This window comes from Poecilia formosa, unplaced genomic scaffold (genome assembly GCF_000485575.1).
Source record: "Poecilia formosa unplaced genomic scaffold, Poecilia_formosa-5.1.2 Scaffold392, whole genome shotgun sequence".
In the NCBI taxonomy this organism is placed as follows: domain Eukaryota; kingdom Metazoa; phylum Chordata; class Actinopteri; order Cyprinodontiformes; family Poeciliidae; genus Poecilia; species Poecilia formosa.
This window is the reverse complement of record NW_006800331.1, coordinates 121,619-139,894: the sequence shown is the minus strand read 5'-3', so window position 1 is coordinate 139,894 and position 18,276 is coordinate 121,619. Positions and strand designations below refer to the sequence as shown.

The following is an 18,276-nucleotide window of genomic DNA, read 5'->3' as shown; positions in this document are numbered from 1 at the left end:
TAAGATGCAGCTGTACATGCTTGCAAGAATTTCTAAATTGTGAATAATTTCTACAAGACACTCGTATATGTTTATAAACTGCAACAAGTGTTGTTCATAAATAACTAAAATTCTTTATTTGTTCTTAAATGACTGGATGAGCCTCAGGCCTTCACAGTCCTTGGATCCGTTATTATTTTCCGGGACTTTCGTTCCACTTGTACGCAATACTTTTCAGGGATCCCTGTAGCCCTGCACACAACGGGAACGTCAGGTTTAGTCATTAGAGACACATTTGACTCGCAGACAGAGAAGCGAGATGTGGCATATAAGAGGAAACCGTGCCTAAGATGAACTCACTTGAGCTCCTGGAGTTTTCGTTCTTTGACTTCGAGGAGGCGCATATTTCTCTGCCGTTCTTCTTCAAACATCCGATCGGCCTCCTTGAGCCTTTCTCTGCGGTTTTGGAGAGCAACTTGCTCCTGTTCCCTCACCTGCTGGCGAAGGCTCGCTGCGTGACGCTGCGCTTCCTCGTTATACTTCTTCTCCACCTCCTTCTCCTTGGCGATTTGTTCCAATTGAGTCCTGTGAAAAGAAGAACAGCAGCAACTGAGAAACGTCTAAAAAATTACTTTTGGCTAAATAAAGAAGAAGAAGAAAAAAAAGATCAGTTTACGTACTTCAGCACCCTCTCCATGTCAGCCTTCTCCCGGTTGGCCTCCAGCATCATGCAGTACTCCTTGTTTTTAACCTGCGCCAGGCGAGCCGCCTTCAGATTGGCCTCGTCCCTGGCTTTCTTTTCAGCCAGCTCTTTCTGCTGCATCCTCCACTTTCGGTCACTGATGTCCTGGCTCCTCTTAGCACGGATCGCGTCCTATCCGATTCAAAACAAGTGTGCTTAAAAGTGAGCAGATCCCGCTGTGGGATCACAGTGAGCAGATCCCACGTCGGTCCCTAACTTACCTGCTCAGCCTTGTAATCTTTTGCCCGTTCCTGCAGGGCCCTCAGCCGAGTTATCTCCTTCTCTTTCTCCTTCTTGATTCGTTCTTGCTCTGCTTCAAATTCTTCCTCCCGCTCCTGTCATGAGCGAAGCACACATGCAGTGTGAAAAGATATACCAGGCCAATGGACAGATTAAATACATATAGAAATTGTTTCCTTTTGACCATTTTCTGTTTCAGGTAGTCCATAGCTCTGGTGGTGGCCAGCTTCTCCTCTTCCATCCTCTTCTCCTTGGCCCGCATAACGTCCGCATTGATGCGCATGATCTCTTCCTGAAGAAGCTGCTGCTCCTTCCTCTTATTCTCCATGGCCTGGAATAAGACACGCATAGTGGTTGCATAATTTGTCCGAGCTTTCTGTGCTTCAGTAAGGTGTACCTCTGTCTTATATCAGCACCTCCTGATATTCCCGGTTCATTCTCTCCTGGTCCCTGTGGACCTGTTCTTTCTCGAGCTCTTTCAGCATGTTGTCGTTTAGTTTTTCCTCCATTCGCTCTCTGATCTGGCCGTAAATCTGGTCCTTCCCTCTAAAATGTTGAACACAAGCATTAGACGTTTTGGCAGATAAAACTAATTCATAAAACTGTTCTCTCACTAGTATGAAAAAAAAAGTAATGTGGTCAAAATATGAATTTTGTTTTAACAATTTTTTATATGAATGAAGTACCTTGTAAAACTTTTCACACCAATTTAACTTTTTTTTTTTCAGTTAAACCAACGGACAAGACGTATGATTTGATTATAAATGTCCTCATCCTAAAAACTTTCACAAGTTCAACCTTATCTTCCTCTGCATAAAACACTGTTGTTTTCCAAGAAATGCCCATTTGCTCAGGTTTTTTAATGTCCTCACTGAGAGAAAAGTGGAATCGAAGTCAAATAGCAGACTTTAATTTTTTTTCATGACTTGGTATAATAATATTCCAAGTTCATCATCAAACCCAACCATACAACTCAATATTGCAACCATATTGATATGCATTGATAGCTGCAGCAAAAATAGTTTAATCTTTGCCTTTTACTTATCTTCAATTATATTTAATTGCCCCAAAAATCCAGATTTTGCATCATTTCGTCTTCGCCCTCTTTCTTCACTTTTTGGTTAGTTTCTTTACATGGGATATCTTAAAATCTCACCTATGCTTTACTTTTTGTTGATCTACTTCAATAGCCCAATAGAGTGCATTGAAGTTTGTGGTTTTTACATGAAAAACATGAAATTTTTTTTACAAGGTAAAAAAAATATTACCTTGTAATATATTTTTTACAAGGTAAAATATTTACAAAAAATATATCGCTGAGTAAAAAAAAAAAGAAAAAAGAATGGTCTGTGTGTTTGTGTGTGCTCTTTTACTCCATTCTCTGCTTTTTTTGAAGGTCCTCTATCATCTTCATATCCGCTAAACCTCTGCGTCGCTCCACCTCCATCATAATGTCCAGACGCCTCTCCTCTTCGTCCATCAGGCCCTTGATCTCTTTCTTTTCCACAAGCTGCTCGTCCCACGTGGCTTGAGTCTTAGCACACAGGATCAACTGTACAGCGCACAAAAAGAAGTACTGATGACCACCAGATGGCTTTCACTTTATCTAACTTTTGACGTCTATAATGAGTCTATGACTGCCTACTTTATTGAGTGATTTAATCTCCTGCTCTTCCTCCATCTGTAGGTCGTAGGCCCGACTTTTTATCCGCTTCGAACGCTTCTGGGCATCTTGCTCCACTTCTGTTAATTCTGGTTTTTCTCTTTGAGCTTCGTCTATCTCCAAGAGTTGATTCTTTCTCTCTTCAGCAGCTTTCTAGACCAGAACCAGATCGGAAAACATTAAAGTTCTGACCTTTAACTACAACGCCTTTTTTAATGAAACCGATATTTACCATTTTTGCCTCTTTTTCTTTAAGGTAAGCTTGTTTTAAGGCTTCTCTCTCTTCACTGACACCAATACGGGACTTTGAGATGATCCCTCTAATCCCAGCTGACGGAAGGGCAATGGTATCTTCTACACGTTCTACTCGTGGGACTCTGCAAGCATTGTGGAAATTTGTGTAAAATGTGTGGATTATGCATGTCACTACAGCGTCAGTCTTCCAAAGCCATTTGGTGTCGTCTTTCATGGCCTCACCTGCAATACTAAACATGAACACTTGAAAATTTAAGAGACTTTTCAAGACCTGACCTGAGAGTCCGGATTAAGTCTTTGGTGATAATCTGAAGGATCCTCTGCTCTTGCTTCGTCTTGGTTGGTTCTTCCATTGATTCGCTGTTTTTCTGTATATTCGAGTGTGAATAACAACAAACAAATATTCAGTAGCAGCAGTTCATAAAACTACACAGAAATTGAATCACTCCACCTTTCCAAATATAGTTTTATTTTGAAAAAGGGTGAGAGGAATGCTTTTTAAAGCACATAGAAACAGAATGCGAACATCTGGAAATCACCCAGATTCTGTTTTCATTTAAAATATGTATTTTTTAAAAATGTCACTGACTACTAAGTTTAGATATAATTAATCAACCAGGCATCAACTTTCAAGTAATTTGTTTTTGACAGGCACTTCAAACACTTCTGATTTTCCGCCTCACCATGCATTAAACTCACCAAGACTTTCCTATAGTTTTAACCTATGAATGGATCAGCTGATATCTTGATGGACTTTGAGTTTTAAAAAATTTACACATGGAGATAAATCTTAATTTTTTTAGTAGTTGCATTCCAAAACAATTACAAACTAAATAAAAAACATTCTGCACTTTCTTTTTTTAATCTTCCATTGTGCATAGTCTGTAATTAAAAAACATGAATTGGCATCAACCAAGATCAATAGATAATCCCTCAATGAAAACCACAAGTTGTTATGATCACAGGAAAACCTGGTCTGGGAATGGGATATGAAATATTTTATTTTATTTATGCTTGCAAGCATGTATTTGAGTGTACATAAATAAGAAACAAAAATCAATCTTGTTCTGTCCCAGATGGGCAAAAAGCTAGCGTTCTTGTCTTTTTCTCCTTTTATAACATTCAAACCATTCTTCCTTCATTGTATCTTACATAAAAAAAAGACTGCCATGCATTCTTGAATGGATGCAAATGAATATTTTTAAACTATTCGAATATCTTATTGAATGAGTTAAAAAATTATTTGAAATGCAAAATTCCAAATCAAGTTGGAGTTCGATCTTCGGTAGGTCAATGTGACCCTCACCGGTTTGTCAAACAGTTCCTCGTCCACACCGGACATGTCGGCCAACTTGCGGTACCTGCCAGAAGATCTGGAGGTGGACGCTGGTTTCTGGAAGGGTCAACAATAACGCAATAAATAAATAAATAAATAAAAAGAAAGAAAAAAGCTATCAGGATTTGAGTTAATTATGGAGAGATAAGATGGACTGGGTCACTCGTGTAGCCTAAAATGTAAGGGAAGCAAATTAAGAGGAAACTAAAATTAATTTGTTTCAGAACTTACCATAGTATCGAGAGCTTATCTTCTATGTTTGCTAAGCAGCCTCCATATCTAATAAACCACATTTAGATACCCGGACATAGACATGGTCTAGATACGTTTCTACTGGTTTGTTGTCGGTTACTATAGAAATAAAACGCAGTCAGTAAAAGGGGAGGAGCAAGGTACAGGACGTGAACTTTTCTGAGATGCGGTCATTCTTGACGGTCAGGAGTCCTTTTTTTCCCCTAAAAATATATTATTTGTTGTTTGGGTTGAAATGATGTCAAACTGACTTTACAAGTCTTATCGAGTTTCAGTTATTACTATTAAATGCTGTTGGGGATGCAGTTATTTATTCGTTTGTTATTCATACAAAACCAGACGTTGTGTTTCACCACACATTCATCGCCAGGACACTGAATCCAAATTCCACTGAATTCCAGTTTGTGAATATTTTTATTGCACAAACTGGAAAATAAACAGCAACTAGATTCTGTATACTGACATTTTAGGAAATCAATCTCCTAAGAGCTGAATCCTACATAGAAGAAACAGGAAGCAGTTCACTGCAACTATTTTAAATGTAAACATGGGGAAGGATGACAGATTTTCTTATATATAAAATTACAGAACACTGCCTCATACTGTGTTGATCAAAACAGGAAACTAGCGTGAGATTTCGCAAAATATGAGCGTCTTCTAAAACGTCAGTTGATAATTTCATGATTTGATTGTTTTTGTCGCCCCCTGCTGGCTACTAGAAAGACAACGCGGTGGCTTATGGTGATTGTATAGATAAAGCTTTACTGGCAAAATAACACAAATTTAAAAAAAACACTCACAATAATAACAGCAATAGAGATGATAAGTAATAATATTTTCAACAATTGTGGAGGCGTACATAATACATTCCCCCACGGTCGCCAATGCTATCGTTGTATTGGCTCTCAGGCGCTGGGCGGCGCCATTTGACCCACATGATGCGGAAACTACACGTTTCAGCTTTTTGCAACACGATGTCAACAAACTAGGACAAAGTTCTTTTGTTAACTTTTCCAACCGTCATTTTTATGTACAGCAAACCGGGTCCCCAAAACGATTCGTTTTTACGCCACTTAAAGTCATTTCGAACAAGAAGAGCCTTTTTAATGTAAATTGTAACGATTAAAAGAAAATGGAGTTAAACTGAATTTCGACTTATATCTTCAGCATGTCTCACTGGATCTGGACTGATGATTCCCAGAGCAAAACAAACCCTCACATGGATGGGAGCCTCCTCCTTCTGCTCTGCGACTATTGGACTCTGGTAAATTATTACACACACCGGTCAGAGGACTCCTTCAATAACACCATCACATGGACGGACAGCATCAAAGGACAAGGACAGCAATGTCATTAGGGGTTTCCTGAAAGGACTTGGCTTGGTTGTAGAGCTGTGACATCTCATCAGGTGGTTTTCTGGCCCGAACAGCACACGGGGCGACAACCCAGATTCAGTCAGCCTCAGGGTAGAGAAGTTGACCATTAACCTCGCCGCACTGATTGCAAACAGCTCCTGGTAGAAGCAGCTGCTCCTGCACCCTGGATCCCCAAGCAAAGTTCACTGTCACAGGCAGCGCAGGCAGGTCTGTGATAGACAGCCGCTTGATTCCCTCTTAGGATCCTCTCTGTTTTTCTCAGACTCTGCAAGGACTGAAACTGCAACCATGGCTACAGCAAGTTATGGATACTACAGAGCCACAATATTCCTGGCCATGTTTGTGGGCTACACGCTGTATTACTTTAATAGAAAGACTTTCTCCTTTGTGATGCCTTCTGTAATGCAAGAAATTAAGCTGGACAAAGATGATCTGGGTATGAGACTCTTTGGTTTGTTTTTTTTATGTCACAGCCTTGTTGCTTTTGCAGGATGTTTGTTAGGACCATTTAAAGCTGCTGCTCTGTGTTTCTCCGTACAGGCATGATCACCAGCAGTCAGTCCTTGGCCTATGCTATCAGTAAGTTCATCAGTGGCGTGCTTTCAGACCAGATCAGCGCTCGCTGGCTCTTCTCCAGCGGTTTGTTCGTGGTGGGAAGCATCAATGTGGTCTTCTCCTGGTCCTCGACTGTGGCCGTGTTCTCTGTTCTGTGGTTTCTTAACGGACTGGGGCAGGGCCTGGGCTGGCCTCCATGCGGCAGAGTGCTCCGAAAGGTACTCAGCAGCATCCCCGCAAAACAAAGCAATCACATTTGAATTCCTGATTATGTTTATTTAACCACCATAATAGTACTACTATGCATAGCACTAATCGAAGATATGACATGTTATAATAATGTAATTAAAAAGACACATATTGAAGGGTTGGTGCTGAATCTCCACAGTGAATCTCAAGATCAATGTGTGGAAAAGTCTCACTGCAAAGATTTAACTGTGGTTTAAAACTGAACCACAGTTTGGGAACCATGAGAACAAATGATCAACATCACATAAGCAGTAGCAGTACTACTGCCTACATTTAATAGCAGTCAAGCAAAAAGTGATTGACAGAAGTAGAGGTATTCATTATACGGTTTAGGTAGTAACTATTGGTAACAATCAAACTTTGAGATTTGTTTTGCCTCCTTTACCATACTGCTTGCTCACTGTTGTTCCACTAACTTAATTAAATAGTTTGTCTATTCCAGAGGAGCCAGAGTATAGTGTAGGTTTGTGTACTTGTTCAGTAGATGTCGGCATTCATTTCGTATTGCATGCTAACACATCCTCCTGATGCTCTGGTTGTTTCAGTGGTTTGAGCCCTCTCAGTTCGGGACGTGGTGGGCCGTTCTCTCCTGCAGTATGAACCTGGCAGGCAGCTTGGGCCCCATCATCGCCACGGTGCTGGCTCAGACTTACAGCTGGAGGACGATATTGTCATTCTCTGGGGTGATCTGCCTGGCCGTCTCCTTCGTTTGCCTGCTGGTGATCAAGAACGAGCCCAAGGACGTGGGGCTGCCTAACATAGAGGCGACAGCCAAAAAAGGCAAAGGAGGTGAGACCGATGCTGAGTAAGCATTTAGCATCAAGTTTCAGACAGACTCCATTGTTTCATCACAGGCTTGCCTCAGATAATGTCTGTCTGTTGTGCCGGATGGGTCTGTTATGTGTGTTTGTAGTGCTGTGACTAAAGGTCGGTATGCGGCCGGACTTTACTCCTTCACAGGCTCAGTGAAAACACTGTGTGACGCTAAGAGGTGTTTCTGTTCCTGTCTGAATCTCACTGGTCACGATCTCTGGGGGCATCGTCGTTCCAATCAGTGGGTTTCATCCACTTAACTTTCTGCTCAGGCACCTCCGTAGATGACAGCACCCTCTCAGAGTTTCTGCTGTCGCCCTACCTGTGGCTGCTGTCCGTGTCCTACCTGGTGGTGTTCGGGGTGAAGACGGCCTGCACCGACTGGGGGCAGTTGTTCCTCATCCAAGACAAGGGCCAGTCCACGCTGATGGGTACTGAAGATGGATAAGGGCACACGGACACCTTCGGGGTCTGTGGAGGAATGGGCTGAGAGTTCGGCGTATGACGGCTGGTCAATCGGTTTTCTTCTTCACAGGTAGCTCGTACATGAGTGCCCTGGAGGTTGGAGGCTTGTTGGGCAGTCTGGCAGCAGGTTACATCTCTGACAAGGCTGTCGCCAAAGTAAGGCTGACTGAATTATATCCTCTTCTGCGGAAAACATGGCAAAAAAGTTGCTTTTACCAGCTGCCCGGTTTATTTAAACCTTCAGAAGAGGAAATATGGAGACACACACACCAGGCCAGAACAAGTGCAAATATTTGTTTGAAATTAGATCCGCTTATGATTTTATTGTTTACTAAATAGCGCACAATTAAATAAGATGGCATCACTCTTTAATGAATGATGCTTGATGAATCAATAGCTAAAAAGTATGAATGAATAATATTGTGGGCTAAAACACAAAAAAAGTATTACAATTAGCATGTTTTACATATTCCTTCTGAATATTTTGCATTTTGCCTCTGTTTCATGTAGCAAGGGCTAAGAATCTACGGCAATCCTCGTCACTTCATCCTGATCTGTATGATGGCTGGAATGTTTGTGTCCATGTATCTGTTCAGGGTCACAGTGACTGCTGACAGCTCAAAGGTAACAAAGATCCTAATACATAGAACTTAATGACTGTTAGCCTTTAATGATTGTAATAATCCACAATAGAGGCTGGACAATCGCCCAGCATGATTTCATCTCTTTGTACCTTTCAGGTTTGGATACTGAGCTTGGGCTCTGCTTTTGGCTTCTCTTCATATGGACCAATAGCGTTGTTTGGAATATTAGCCAATGAAACTGCTCCTCCCAGCTACTGTGGGACATCTCATGCCATAGTTGGTCTGATGGCGAATAGTAAGTGTACAATGTTCTGCAGAAGTATTTGTTCTTCTCAAACTTGCAAAGATTTTGCAAAATTACAACCACAACCCTTAGTGAGGCTTATCAGGATTTGATCTAATAAACCAACAACTTGGCACACCTCTCTGATGTGGATGAAAATGGTGCAGAATTTTTACAATTTTCAGAAAAAAACATCTTTAACATTGCGGTGTGCATTTGCAAACACCCTCCTTTACTTTCATACCCCTAAACGCAGGACCTCTGCAAGTTTCAGCAAGTTACATTAAAGAATTTTTTTTTACACCTTTATGATTTAATTTTAGTAGCTTCATGAAGTTGATTAAAGTAACTTAATTAATAATAAAAATAACCTATTAAATTAGTTTAATAAATAATTACCTTACGTGATAGTCTGAGCTATCTGTACTGTTAAATATTACTTCACTAACTAAAATTTTTCTTGTTTGGTGACTCTGGTTTCCATCTAAACTACATGATTTTCTAGCTGCACAGTAACCCATTTACAGGCACTAGATTCTTTCACAGGTTTGCAAAGATGGTTGAAGTTTATTCCTTTAGATAGAGCTTATAACTTTATGGCGTTTATAGTTTTTGTTACATAAAAATCAGTAGAAGAAACACATAAATTTAACTAACATAGTCAGATATAATTTAACTACTGTGGGAATGCCTAAATAAGCTTGTTCAAATTTTCTCAGAAATTCCTGTCTTCCACACATGCAAAATTTTTAAATATGCTCCCATAGACTTGCCCCTGTAAAAAGGTGGCACTGCAAAGTATTGATTTCAGACAGCTGAATACAAATGCACTCCACACATTACAGACTTTTTTTTTGAACCATGTGTCTTTTTCTATTCAGCTAACAAGTAGTAAGTACTACTTGGTGGTCTATTAGTTCAAAATCCTTTACAGTACACCGAAGATTGATTGTTTTTTTGTTTTGTTTTTTTTTTCTATTCCTGGTATAGCAGCTGAACCACATTTCACCATTAAATAAAAGATGTCCCAACATGACCGGTTTCATATTCATCCTTTGTTATTCCCCCTTTAGTTGGTGGCTTCCTGGCCGGACTACCGTTCAGCACCATCGCCAAGTACCATGGCTGGGAAATGGCTTTCTGGGTAGCAGAGATGACCTCCTTGGTCACCGCTGTCGGATACTTCCTGCTGCGGAACATCCGAACCAATATGGGACCATTGCCCAAGAAGGCAGACTAACCTCATACCTCAACCTCTCCGATACATCTACTATCTATCCTACAGGACATTAAAGTGCAAGACACTCAGATATTTTTTTTACTTGTACTAGTTGTTTCTTGGTATGCAACAATGAATGTTTTAACACTAAGTTAACAAATCTAAATGTTTTTCATATAATAAAATATGCCAAATGGATAAGTGAATTTTTCTATTCAAAGACTACAGTAGTACTCCAAAACAGGATCCAAATTGTACATATAAAACTTGCAATGACCAATCATGTCCATGAATGGAAAGTGCAACACTGCAAGAAAGTAAAAATAATTAGTGATTTTCACAGTAGAATCTTAATGTCTAAGCAGTTAAATCTAAAATAATTCATATTAAACACACATGCAGACAAACAGCCGAATATTCATGGTGTTTAAGTTTTATTGTGACAAGTATTTACAAAGCGTTATGTATATACAGCCTTAATTTGAAACAACAGACAAGCGTTCAAGACAGAAGTAACAATCAGAGATTTATTTTGTATACACATGCTGTGATGAGGAGTAAACTCGGATGTTTACGACCCGGCTCCAAAGTTTCCAGCTTTCTCTGCCACCTCCAGCGAACTCTTCAGATTCTGATCAAACAGTTCGCATCTGGATCCAAAGACAGGAAAACAAAATAAACCAAAACTTAATGAAACGCTTGATGCCAACAGGCTACACTGTCATAAGTATGAAATTTGAAAGAACTGAGCTGAAGGCAACACAGTTCTGTCACTGTCCAGATACCTGATGGGCATTTCCAGGGAGTAGAACGGGTTCTTCAGAGCAAAATCCGAGTAGATCTCGTAAATCTTCTTCAACAAGGCGTCGATACCAGACTGTCGAGGGTCTGCCAGCACAATAAACTTTATCCCTGGAGGAGGAAAGATGGAACAACGAAGAGAAACAACCCAGTTTAAAAGCAGAGACGATGAGATTTGATGGGTATAACACAGAGGTCTTTCTGCAGCCTTGCTGATCATTACTGCTTTTTAAAAAAAATCGTAATAAATGTTTTAATTATTCTGCCTTCGAGATGGGCAAGATGTGGTAGCACTTTTCCTTCCTGAACCCAAATCTGCAGTGGCATATTCTCTTTTCCACTGCGAAGAGTGACTAAGAGAAACAGGAAGTCCGTAAAGACTTAAAGTTCCTAAACATTTGATCAGCCAAACACTTTAAAGCACACGAGTAAAACTCACGTGCGCCAGACCAAATCTGGCAGCTGTGCGCTAAAATATTATTGCATCAGTCAACTCAGTTTTTATTTATATAGTGCTAAATAACTTGAATGTCTAATCTTATGTAATTTTTAAAAGTACTCCTTGAACTCAACAAAATGTATAATATTTTAACAGTAAGTAGTTTTATCTAAACATTCTGCCACAAGTCAACATTTGACAATATTCATGGTCTTGTTGCAGCCTGAAATGAGAATGAGTTTGCCAGCCCTACTTTAAAGTATGAATTACAAAACTGACAATGATAAAGGAACCATTTTACTGGCAAAAAAAGTGTTTTTTCTACAGTTTTCAGATTAGATCATGTTACTGAGATGATAGATTCCTTAATCTATGCATTGTTACCAGAGGTGTCTACAGATGTGGAGGGTGCTGTGTGTAGTCTAACACTGTGTCAAGGTTTTTCTTGGATATCAGCAAGTTTTTGCCTAATTATTGTCCAGTCCTTGTACTTAATTAATTAGGTCAATCTTATTTCCTTTATTAGCCTACTTAATTAGCCTACTTACATCCGGCAAATTTAACAAATGAAGGACAAAGGCAGAAAAATGTTAATGTAAAATGGTTTCTCAGAAGGAATCGATCGCTTTTTGTAGTACCAAGGGATCTTGTCAAAAACTGATAAATTATGAATAAACCTGTATCAGATTTTGATGCATATTTATTTGAAATGTGTCTGTCAGTTTTAGCATTTAAAAATAATATATATAAAATTGGCCCTGTGACAGACTGGCGACCTGTCCAGGGTGTACCCCGCCTCTCTCCCAGAACGAAGCTGGAGATGGGCACCAGCAACCCTCCCGACCCCACTGAGGGACAAGGGTGTAAAGAAAATGGATGAATGGATGGATGGATATATAAAATTTTAAGAATAAAAAAAAAAACACTAGGTGCACCTGTTTCAATTTTCTGACCGATTGCCGATCTTTAAAAATCTTGACTTGTCGATGCAGATGTTTTTGTCTGAAATGTTGAAAATATAGCAGGAAAGTCGCTGAGTTGGAAACTACTGTTCAATGCTAATGTGCAGACATGACCTGGGGCGCAGGGACAGTGGTTGATTTTTAGACCTTTGCTGAGGTTTGCTAAGATTGTCTTCACATGTAAGTATTACTGATCTCCCAGAATTAATAAATCGGGGCCAATTTATCAGCTGGCCAATTTATCGGTGCACCCCTAAAAAAAAAAACCCAACCTGATCGATCCCAGTGGAGCCAGAACCTCACAATGAAGCAGTGAATCATCTTAAAGAAACACCCAAATAAAAGAAAGAACATTCATTAAGAAAACCATTTTGCCTTATAGGTGCAATTAATCAGTTTGCCGTTTTAAAAACAGTCACACTTGTTCCCCATTTTTCTCATAATATCTGTTAATTTTCTGGGGATTTCTACGACGGTGCATTTTAATATCAATATAATGTTAACATGGTAGTTGATTGCTTTATGAGGTACCAACCTGTAAGAGTCTGAAAGCAGTGGAGTTTGAACACATCTGTTTCTAGCATCTCGATGCCTGAACTTCCCACTTCAGGAGACAGCTGTGAACCTATGGCAAATAACCTAGGGAGAAATTTCAAGTGTTAACATCAGAGGCAAATGTAATTAACTTTAGAAATCCAGAAAAACTATTAATGACACTAGGAAGTTCTGTGACCACATATAGGAAGGGAAGAAATGCTTAATTAAAAAAAAAGATAGGTCTTGTTTTCACATTCATGGTTAAATAAAACTACAGACAACTTTGATTTTAAAGCTTCTTCAAGACAAGATAAAAATAAGACAAAAATAAGCCACAGATAAAGACACTGAAGGCATTACATTAAATCAATATTCAACAAAACTTAAGAAAAACACAGATGAATACTCAATACTTCTTTCTTCCTGTAGTTAGCTCCAGACACCTTCCCATCAACTCTGACCAGCTTTCTTCTTCTGTTAAAGAAAAGCTTCCTAAAGTATGATGCTGTCACAATGTTACATCATGAGACTGTTGCATTCAGGGTGACCTGAATCAAACGAATGACTAATTAGCAAGCCTCAGAAGAAATGATGAGATGCAGAGGAAGCAAATTAGCCATTTGATTTATGTATGTTGGTGCAAAGATGCATCTAAAAGTTGCAGGATAATGGCTCCCAGGGACTGCAGATCTCTGTGGGTCTTTCACATAAATTTCTAATAAAATAAATCAATGTTTGTGGTTGCAAAATCATAAAGCATAAAAATATGTAAGAATATTTTATGTTATCAGAATCGTTCTAATCTGCGAGCTGCACCTCCCTGCTGCTACCACCCAGAACCCAGTAGGTTTAAACACACCTCATTTCCTTATTTGGGGTGTTTTTAATAAATAATACTATCTTGTGCATGGCAGCACCAGTCAATGTTTCAGTCCCAGAGTGACTTACGAGTGAAACATGGACGCCAGCATCAGCTTCTCATTGGAGCTAAGGCGAGCCCGTCCAAACCGGATAGAAACCGGATAATTTCCTGGGTCCTTTAAATATTCAAGGATGTCTTTTCCATCGGCTGTATTTTTTCCCAGCACGTCCACTCCATTGATGGACAGCACTACGTGTCCAACTGAAAGACAACAGCTTCAGTTACGCAAAACATTATTCTAAAACTTAACCTGAAGGCTTCATTAGGTTTAGGCTAACATTACCTTTGATTCCGTCTCGCTGGCCAAACGATACGACGACTTTTTCATCATGATGTTTCAGCACCAGGTCTAAAGGGTAGCTGAAGGTCTTTTCCACTTCAGTTCTTGGTACGTAATTGTCATACTGGTAAATTAAACCCCCAGCTTTATTCACGACATAAACACTGAAAATCACCATCTTTGCCTGGTCTGACTTCCTCCCACTTGTCACGTGACGTCAACACGTACCTTTTTACAATAAAATGTTATTATTTATTTTACGGCAATTTGTTTCTACTTGTCTGCATTTGATTTGATGTTTTTTTAAAAGTCCGCAAAAGTAATATTCTATCTCCACGGCAGTGTCTGGCAGTAAAATTACGTTTTTAAAAAGACTACAAAACATGAGAAAACTCAGGCTCCCAGAATTCCTTTTATCACTTCCGTGGATACGGGTTGTCTAAGGGACAGTTGCACGGGTGGACTTCCTTTCGCTCCGACATCTTGACGAGGAAACATGGTGAGGCTACGGATAACAAGTTTTAATTGGGAAAATAAAACATTTAAGTGACTTTATTGTGTGTATTTGAGTCCCCGGTTTTTCGGAATTACCCTTTGGGTCAATGCAGGTCATTTGCTTCGATAAAAGTCGTAGGAAAATTCTTATAACTAAGAGTTTACGTACTGAGCAGGATGCTAGCTGGTTTGCTAGACAAACCACGTTTTCATCTGCACGGAGCCGACAGAAAGCTATCTGAAAGATATTTACGTGAATCATAGCTCTTATTTAAATAATAAACTTCATAAACTATTACGAGCTCTAGCTAAATCATTGTTAGGAGACGTAAGGGTACAAAACGACATCATTTTGTGGTTGGAAGAAAAGGCCATGACACCAGATTGTGTGACCCATCGTATTTCTGCTCCAATCTAGATGATAAACAGTCACCAATATTCTTCACAATATTTGATAAAGATAATTTGACACATTTCTATGATGATAAGATGACACTTTTTTTTTCCCCTTTTTGCTTTCTTAGACCTGATTTAAGTCGAGTGCTTATTAACAAGCTTCTGCATTGTGTCGAGAAATATTTTCGTTATTCATTTAAGTTTATAGTTGATTTATGGTGTGATGGCTTTCTTTCCATGTAAAAGTATCTTTCTGCTGACTTGAAATTGAAACTTTTGGCCAGCGAAAATGTTTGTACAGTTAGCTTTCTTTGTCAATAATCGATGTCTATCCTATCTTGCACTAACCCCTCAAATTTCTTTTACTTTTTAAAACCCATTTGCAAAACAAAATTAAGCACCTATGCATTTTGCTAAGTTTAAGATTTAAATTGTAAGATTATTCATTAGTCTTTACACTTGTTAAATATGTGCACAAATAAATGGTTCTCTTTGTAAAACTAAACCGGAAAATGTGAACTTACAAATGTTTTCAAAGTTTATGCTGTATTTCATCATGCTACAAGGCTTACATTAATATTATGACTAAATCCATTTAAGATCTTATCCAGATTTGATTTTTTTTTTTTTTTTACTTCAGGGGTTTTTGTTGGGGTGGCTTCTCCGTTTCTGTACATAATTAACTGAGTTTGAGATCTGCTTTGTGTTCTAATTACCTAAACATTGTCAGTATTATCATTTTATTACTTAAAGATTGTCAGATTTAGGACAGACAGATAAAAAATTAATCAATTTTAAATCTTTTCATACTGGACCAGCTAGTTATTTGGTTATTGACTTTTCCTTCTGCTGCTTCATGTTAATTGTGTGAATCAACAGAGATGTTTCGTTAAACCCAATAATCGTAATAAATAATGAACATCAAATCGAAGGGCTATGTACACATGTATCTGTAGGATGAGCATCAGGTCAGTGTGAAGAGTTTTAATTTGATGCTTTTTGCTTCCAGCCTCCTAAGCAGGACAAGAAGAAGGACACTGGGAAGTCCAAGAAGGACAAGGACCCAGTCAACAAGTCTGGAGGCAAAGCCAAGAAGAAGGTGAGCGGCGGTCAGCTTTTATCTAAACCTCAAGCAAATGCTAAATGTTTGAATGTAACACAATCTTTTTGTTACTGAGCAGAAGTGGTCCAAGGGAAAAGTGAGGGACAAGCTCAACAACTTGGTCCTCTTCGACAAGGCAACCTACGACAAGTTGTACAAAGAAGTTCCCAACTACAAGCTCATCACCCCCGCCGTTGTGTCAGAAAGGCTGAAGATCCGTGGCTCTCTGGCCAGGAACGCCCTGCAGGAGCTGCTCGCCAAAGGTACACCCCAACATCTGGCTGCTATGCAGGTCCATTTAGATGAGCAGGATGTCATCGAAAGTGGATGTAGATTGTTTCAATTTGCTTGACTATTTGTTAATCAGTCTTATTTTAAGTGGGAAACGTAACAGAGAAGGATGTAGATACTGGAATTAGTCAGTTTGTAGAAGGTGTTATAGCAACTATAAACTTTAAAAGTGTCTTTAAAAGCTCTGAAGTGTTGGAGTCGAGTAAATTTTAGGCCTTAAAGTATCTTAAGTATGTCAAAAGTTTCCTTGCAAAGTCTGAAATTATATTTCATTTTGTCTGAAATGTGTTGGTGTGTTCTTCCACTGCATCATTTCTTTTCATTGTGACGCATCTTTGAGAAGTGCTGTAGAAGTTGTGATTTCACAAAACAATGACATTGGTCAGCTTAAAGTACTGCAGTCACATCAGAGTCAAAATACCAAGTTAAGGTAATAATTACAACTGCGTTGTAGATGTAAGTTTAATATGATTTTTGGAGTAATTAGGTTAACTTTGTATTTCTCGTTGGTTTTGCACTTCAGTACTGAGAGCTTGAAAGGCCTAAAATGTAACTTGCAGAAACCTCGTTGGAGAGACTTTGCCTTTCAGGGGACGCTCGCTCAGGATTTATGTCCTTAATGTGAAGTATTAAGTACAGAGACAAAGATGGCACAAAGTGAAATGTACTGAGACAATAAACATTCTTTCAAGTTTTTATTATAAGACAATGAGTGAGCAGTCATGTCTATCATATTTCATTCTTCCTGCTTCAAATCACATTTATTCCCTCTGAGACGTTTTGACCTCTTTTAAAATATAAACTGCTTGATGGAAACAGGTTTTACACAGAAAAGGTGACTTTAGAACAATTAATGCTTGTCATGTCCCATTTTTTGTTTCCAATAATTTTTACTTCTCTAGCGAGACCTGCAGCTCTAATGAGCTTGTGTCATTGACTGTACATCTGTCTGTCTGTCTTTTAATGACAAGCATGTTTAGCATTTTACAGCCAGAGAGAAATGGTGGTCACACTGACCTGCAGACACCTGCTATGAACATCTTTATGAGTCATTTAAATCTGACACCTTCAAACTTCAGGGTCAGGCTGACTGATGGAGCGGAAGCCTGTGTGTTTTATTTGAATGTGTCAGCTGTTCCTACTGCGTTACTCTGACATTTTCATACTTCATTGTGAGTTGACTGCACAGGGATTGTAGCAGGGATGTAAAAAGGATGATCTGAAGTTATTCCTGTTTTGTCTTGCAGGCATGATCAAGCTGGTGTCCAAACACAGAGCTCAGCTGATTTACACACGTAACACCAAGGGTGGAGATGAGGAGGCAGCAGCAGAGAAAGCATAATCAGGTACAGCGGGAGACTGGACTTCTCCACACATCTCATCATGTAGTGTATTTTGGTGTCTGTTCTAACTTACCTTCTTTTTTCCTTTTGCAGGTTCTCCTGTGTGTGTTTCCTGCGAGCTGTTTGTAATGAAAAGTGTAATAAAATTGTAAAAACAAAATGAGTTTGTCTGTGTTTCTTAAACTGGATTTCATTTCCTGGGTCTCACTGTCGCCCGAGTCACCTGATGAGTCTTTGACTCATCTAAGCATTTACTCACATTTACGTGTTTATTGATTTTTAGTTGGCAGCTGACGGGTCTTAATACTTGAATGCATGAATGAGTGAACATGCATTAAATGCAGAAGGTATTAGGCTGAAATTGAAGGAGATGCTCCTTCGATCTGACAGCTTTGATAAAACATTTAGAAAAATTATCAAAATGAAGCAAGTAGGAAAAATAACGTTGCAAAAAATATTTTACCATCAAAATTATGATCGTAATCACTAAAAAAATAAGTATCTTTTTCAGTATTTAAAACTTTCTACATAATCTACTGTAGACTCAAGGGATTTATTGCTTCTGCTTATCATGCTTAATCGTTTTAACATGATTGGTTCCTAATATAAATTCAGTTGTGAACTCTAACGTGAATTTAAATTATTCCCTCAACTCATTCATGATTCCATAAATCCCCTGTTTGGCCATAAAAAGCAT

At 39.0% G+C, this 18,276-nt stretch overlaps 4 protein-coding genes across 6 annotated transcripts; 2 read left to right on the top strand and 2 right to left on the bottom strand.

The window, feature by feature from the left end:
• Positions 1–88: 88 nt before the first annotated feature.
• cfap45 (cilia and flagella associated protein 45) lies at positions 89–4,541 on the bottom strand. Of its 2 annotated transcripts, XM_007575927.2 has the most exons (12): positions 4,447–4,541; positions 4,186–4,272; positions 3,156–3,247; positions 2,857–3,001; positions 2,607–2,777; positions 2,335–2,513; positions 1,378–1,507; positions 1,146–1,292; positions 943–1,056; positions 660–853; positions 340–564; positions 89–231 (listed from the first exon to the last, which is right to left on the bottom strand). In XM_007575927.2, exons 1-12 carry the CDS (start codon positions 4,447–4,449, stop codon positions 144–146), a joined length of 1,575 nt encoding a protein of 524 aa, XP_007575989.1. In that variant the 5' UTR covers positions 4,450–4,541; the 3' UTR covers positions 89–143. The 2 variants fall into 2 exon arrangements, with proteins under 2 accessions (XP_007575989.1, XP_016518321.1); XM_016662835.1 differs by lacking the exon at positions 4,186–4,272 and having other exon boundaries at positions 4,447–4,540.
• Positions 4,542–4,573: 32 nt separating this feature from the next.
• slc37a4a (solute carrier family 37 member 4a) lies at positions 4,574–10,206 on the top strand. 2 transcript variants are annotated; one of them, XM_016662836.1, is made up of 9 exons: positions 4,574–4,649; positions 5,635–6,279; positions 6,384–6,616; positions 7,193–7,436; positions 7,733–7,891; positions 7,996–8,081; positions 8,436–8,549; positions 8,666–8,804; positions 9,866–10,101. In XM_016662836.1, exons 2-9 carry the CDS (start codon positions 6,132–6,134, stop codon positions 10,030–10,032), a joined length of 1,290 nt encoding a protein of 429 aa, XP_016518322.1. In that variant the 5' UTR covers positions 4,574–4,649; positions 5,635–6,131; the 3' UTR covers positions 10,033–10,101. The 2 variants fall into 2 exon arrangements, with proteins under 2 accessions (XP_016518322.1, XP_007575988.1); XM_007575926.2 differs by lacking the exon at positions 4,574–4,649 and having other exon boundaries at positions 5,403–6,279; positions 9,866–10,206.
• Positions 10,207–10,428: 222 nt separating this feature from the next.
• trappc4 (trafficking protein particle complex subunit 4) lies at positions 10,429–14,173 on the bottom strand. The gene is made up of 5 exons (XM_007575925.2): positions 13,956–14,173; positions 13,699–13,873; positions 12,749–12,852; positions 10,797–10,923; positions 10,429–10,661 (listed from the first exon to the last, which is right to left on the bottom strand). Exons 1-5 carry the CDS (start codon positions 14,128–14,130, stop codon positions 10,583–10,585), a joined length of 660 nt encoding a protein of 219 aa, XP_007575987.1. The 5' UTR covers positions 14,131–14,173; the 3' UTR covers positions 10,429–10,582.
• Positions 14,174–14,346: 173 nt separating this feature from the next.
• rps25 (ribosomal protein S25) lies at positions 14,347–17,711 on the top strand. Its single transcript, XM_007575924.2, has 5 exons — positions 14,347–14,451; positions 15,853–15,942; positions 16,025–16,208; positions 17,484–17,582; positions 17,673–17,711. The coding sequence occupies exons 1-4, from the start codon at positions 14,449–14,451 to the stop codon at positions 17,576–17,578; spliced, it is 372 nt and encodes a 123-aa protein (XP_007575986.1). The 5' UTR covers positions 14,347–14,448; the 3' UTR covers positions 17,579–17,582; positions 17,673–17,711.
• Positions 17,712–18,276: the final 565 nt, after the last annotated feature.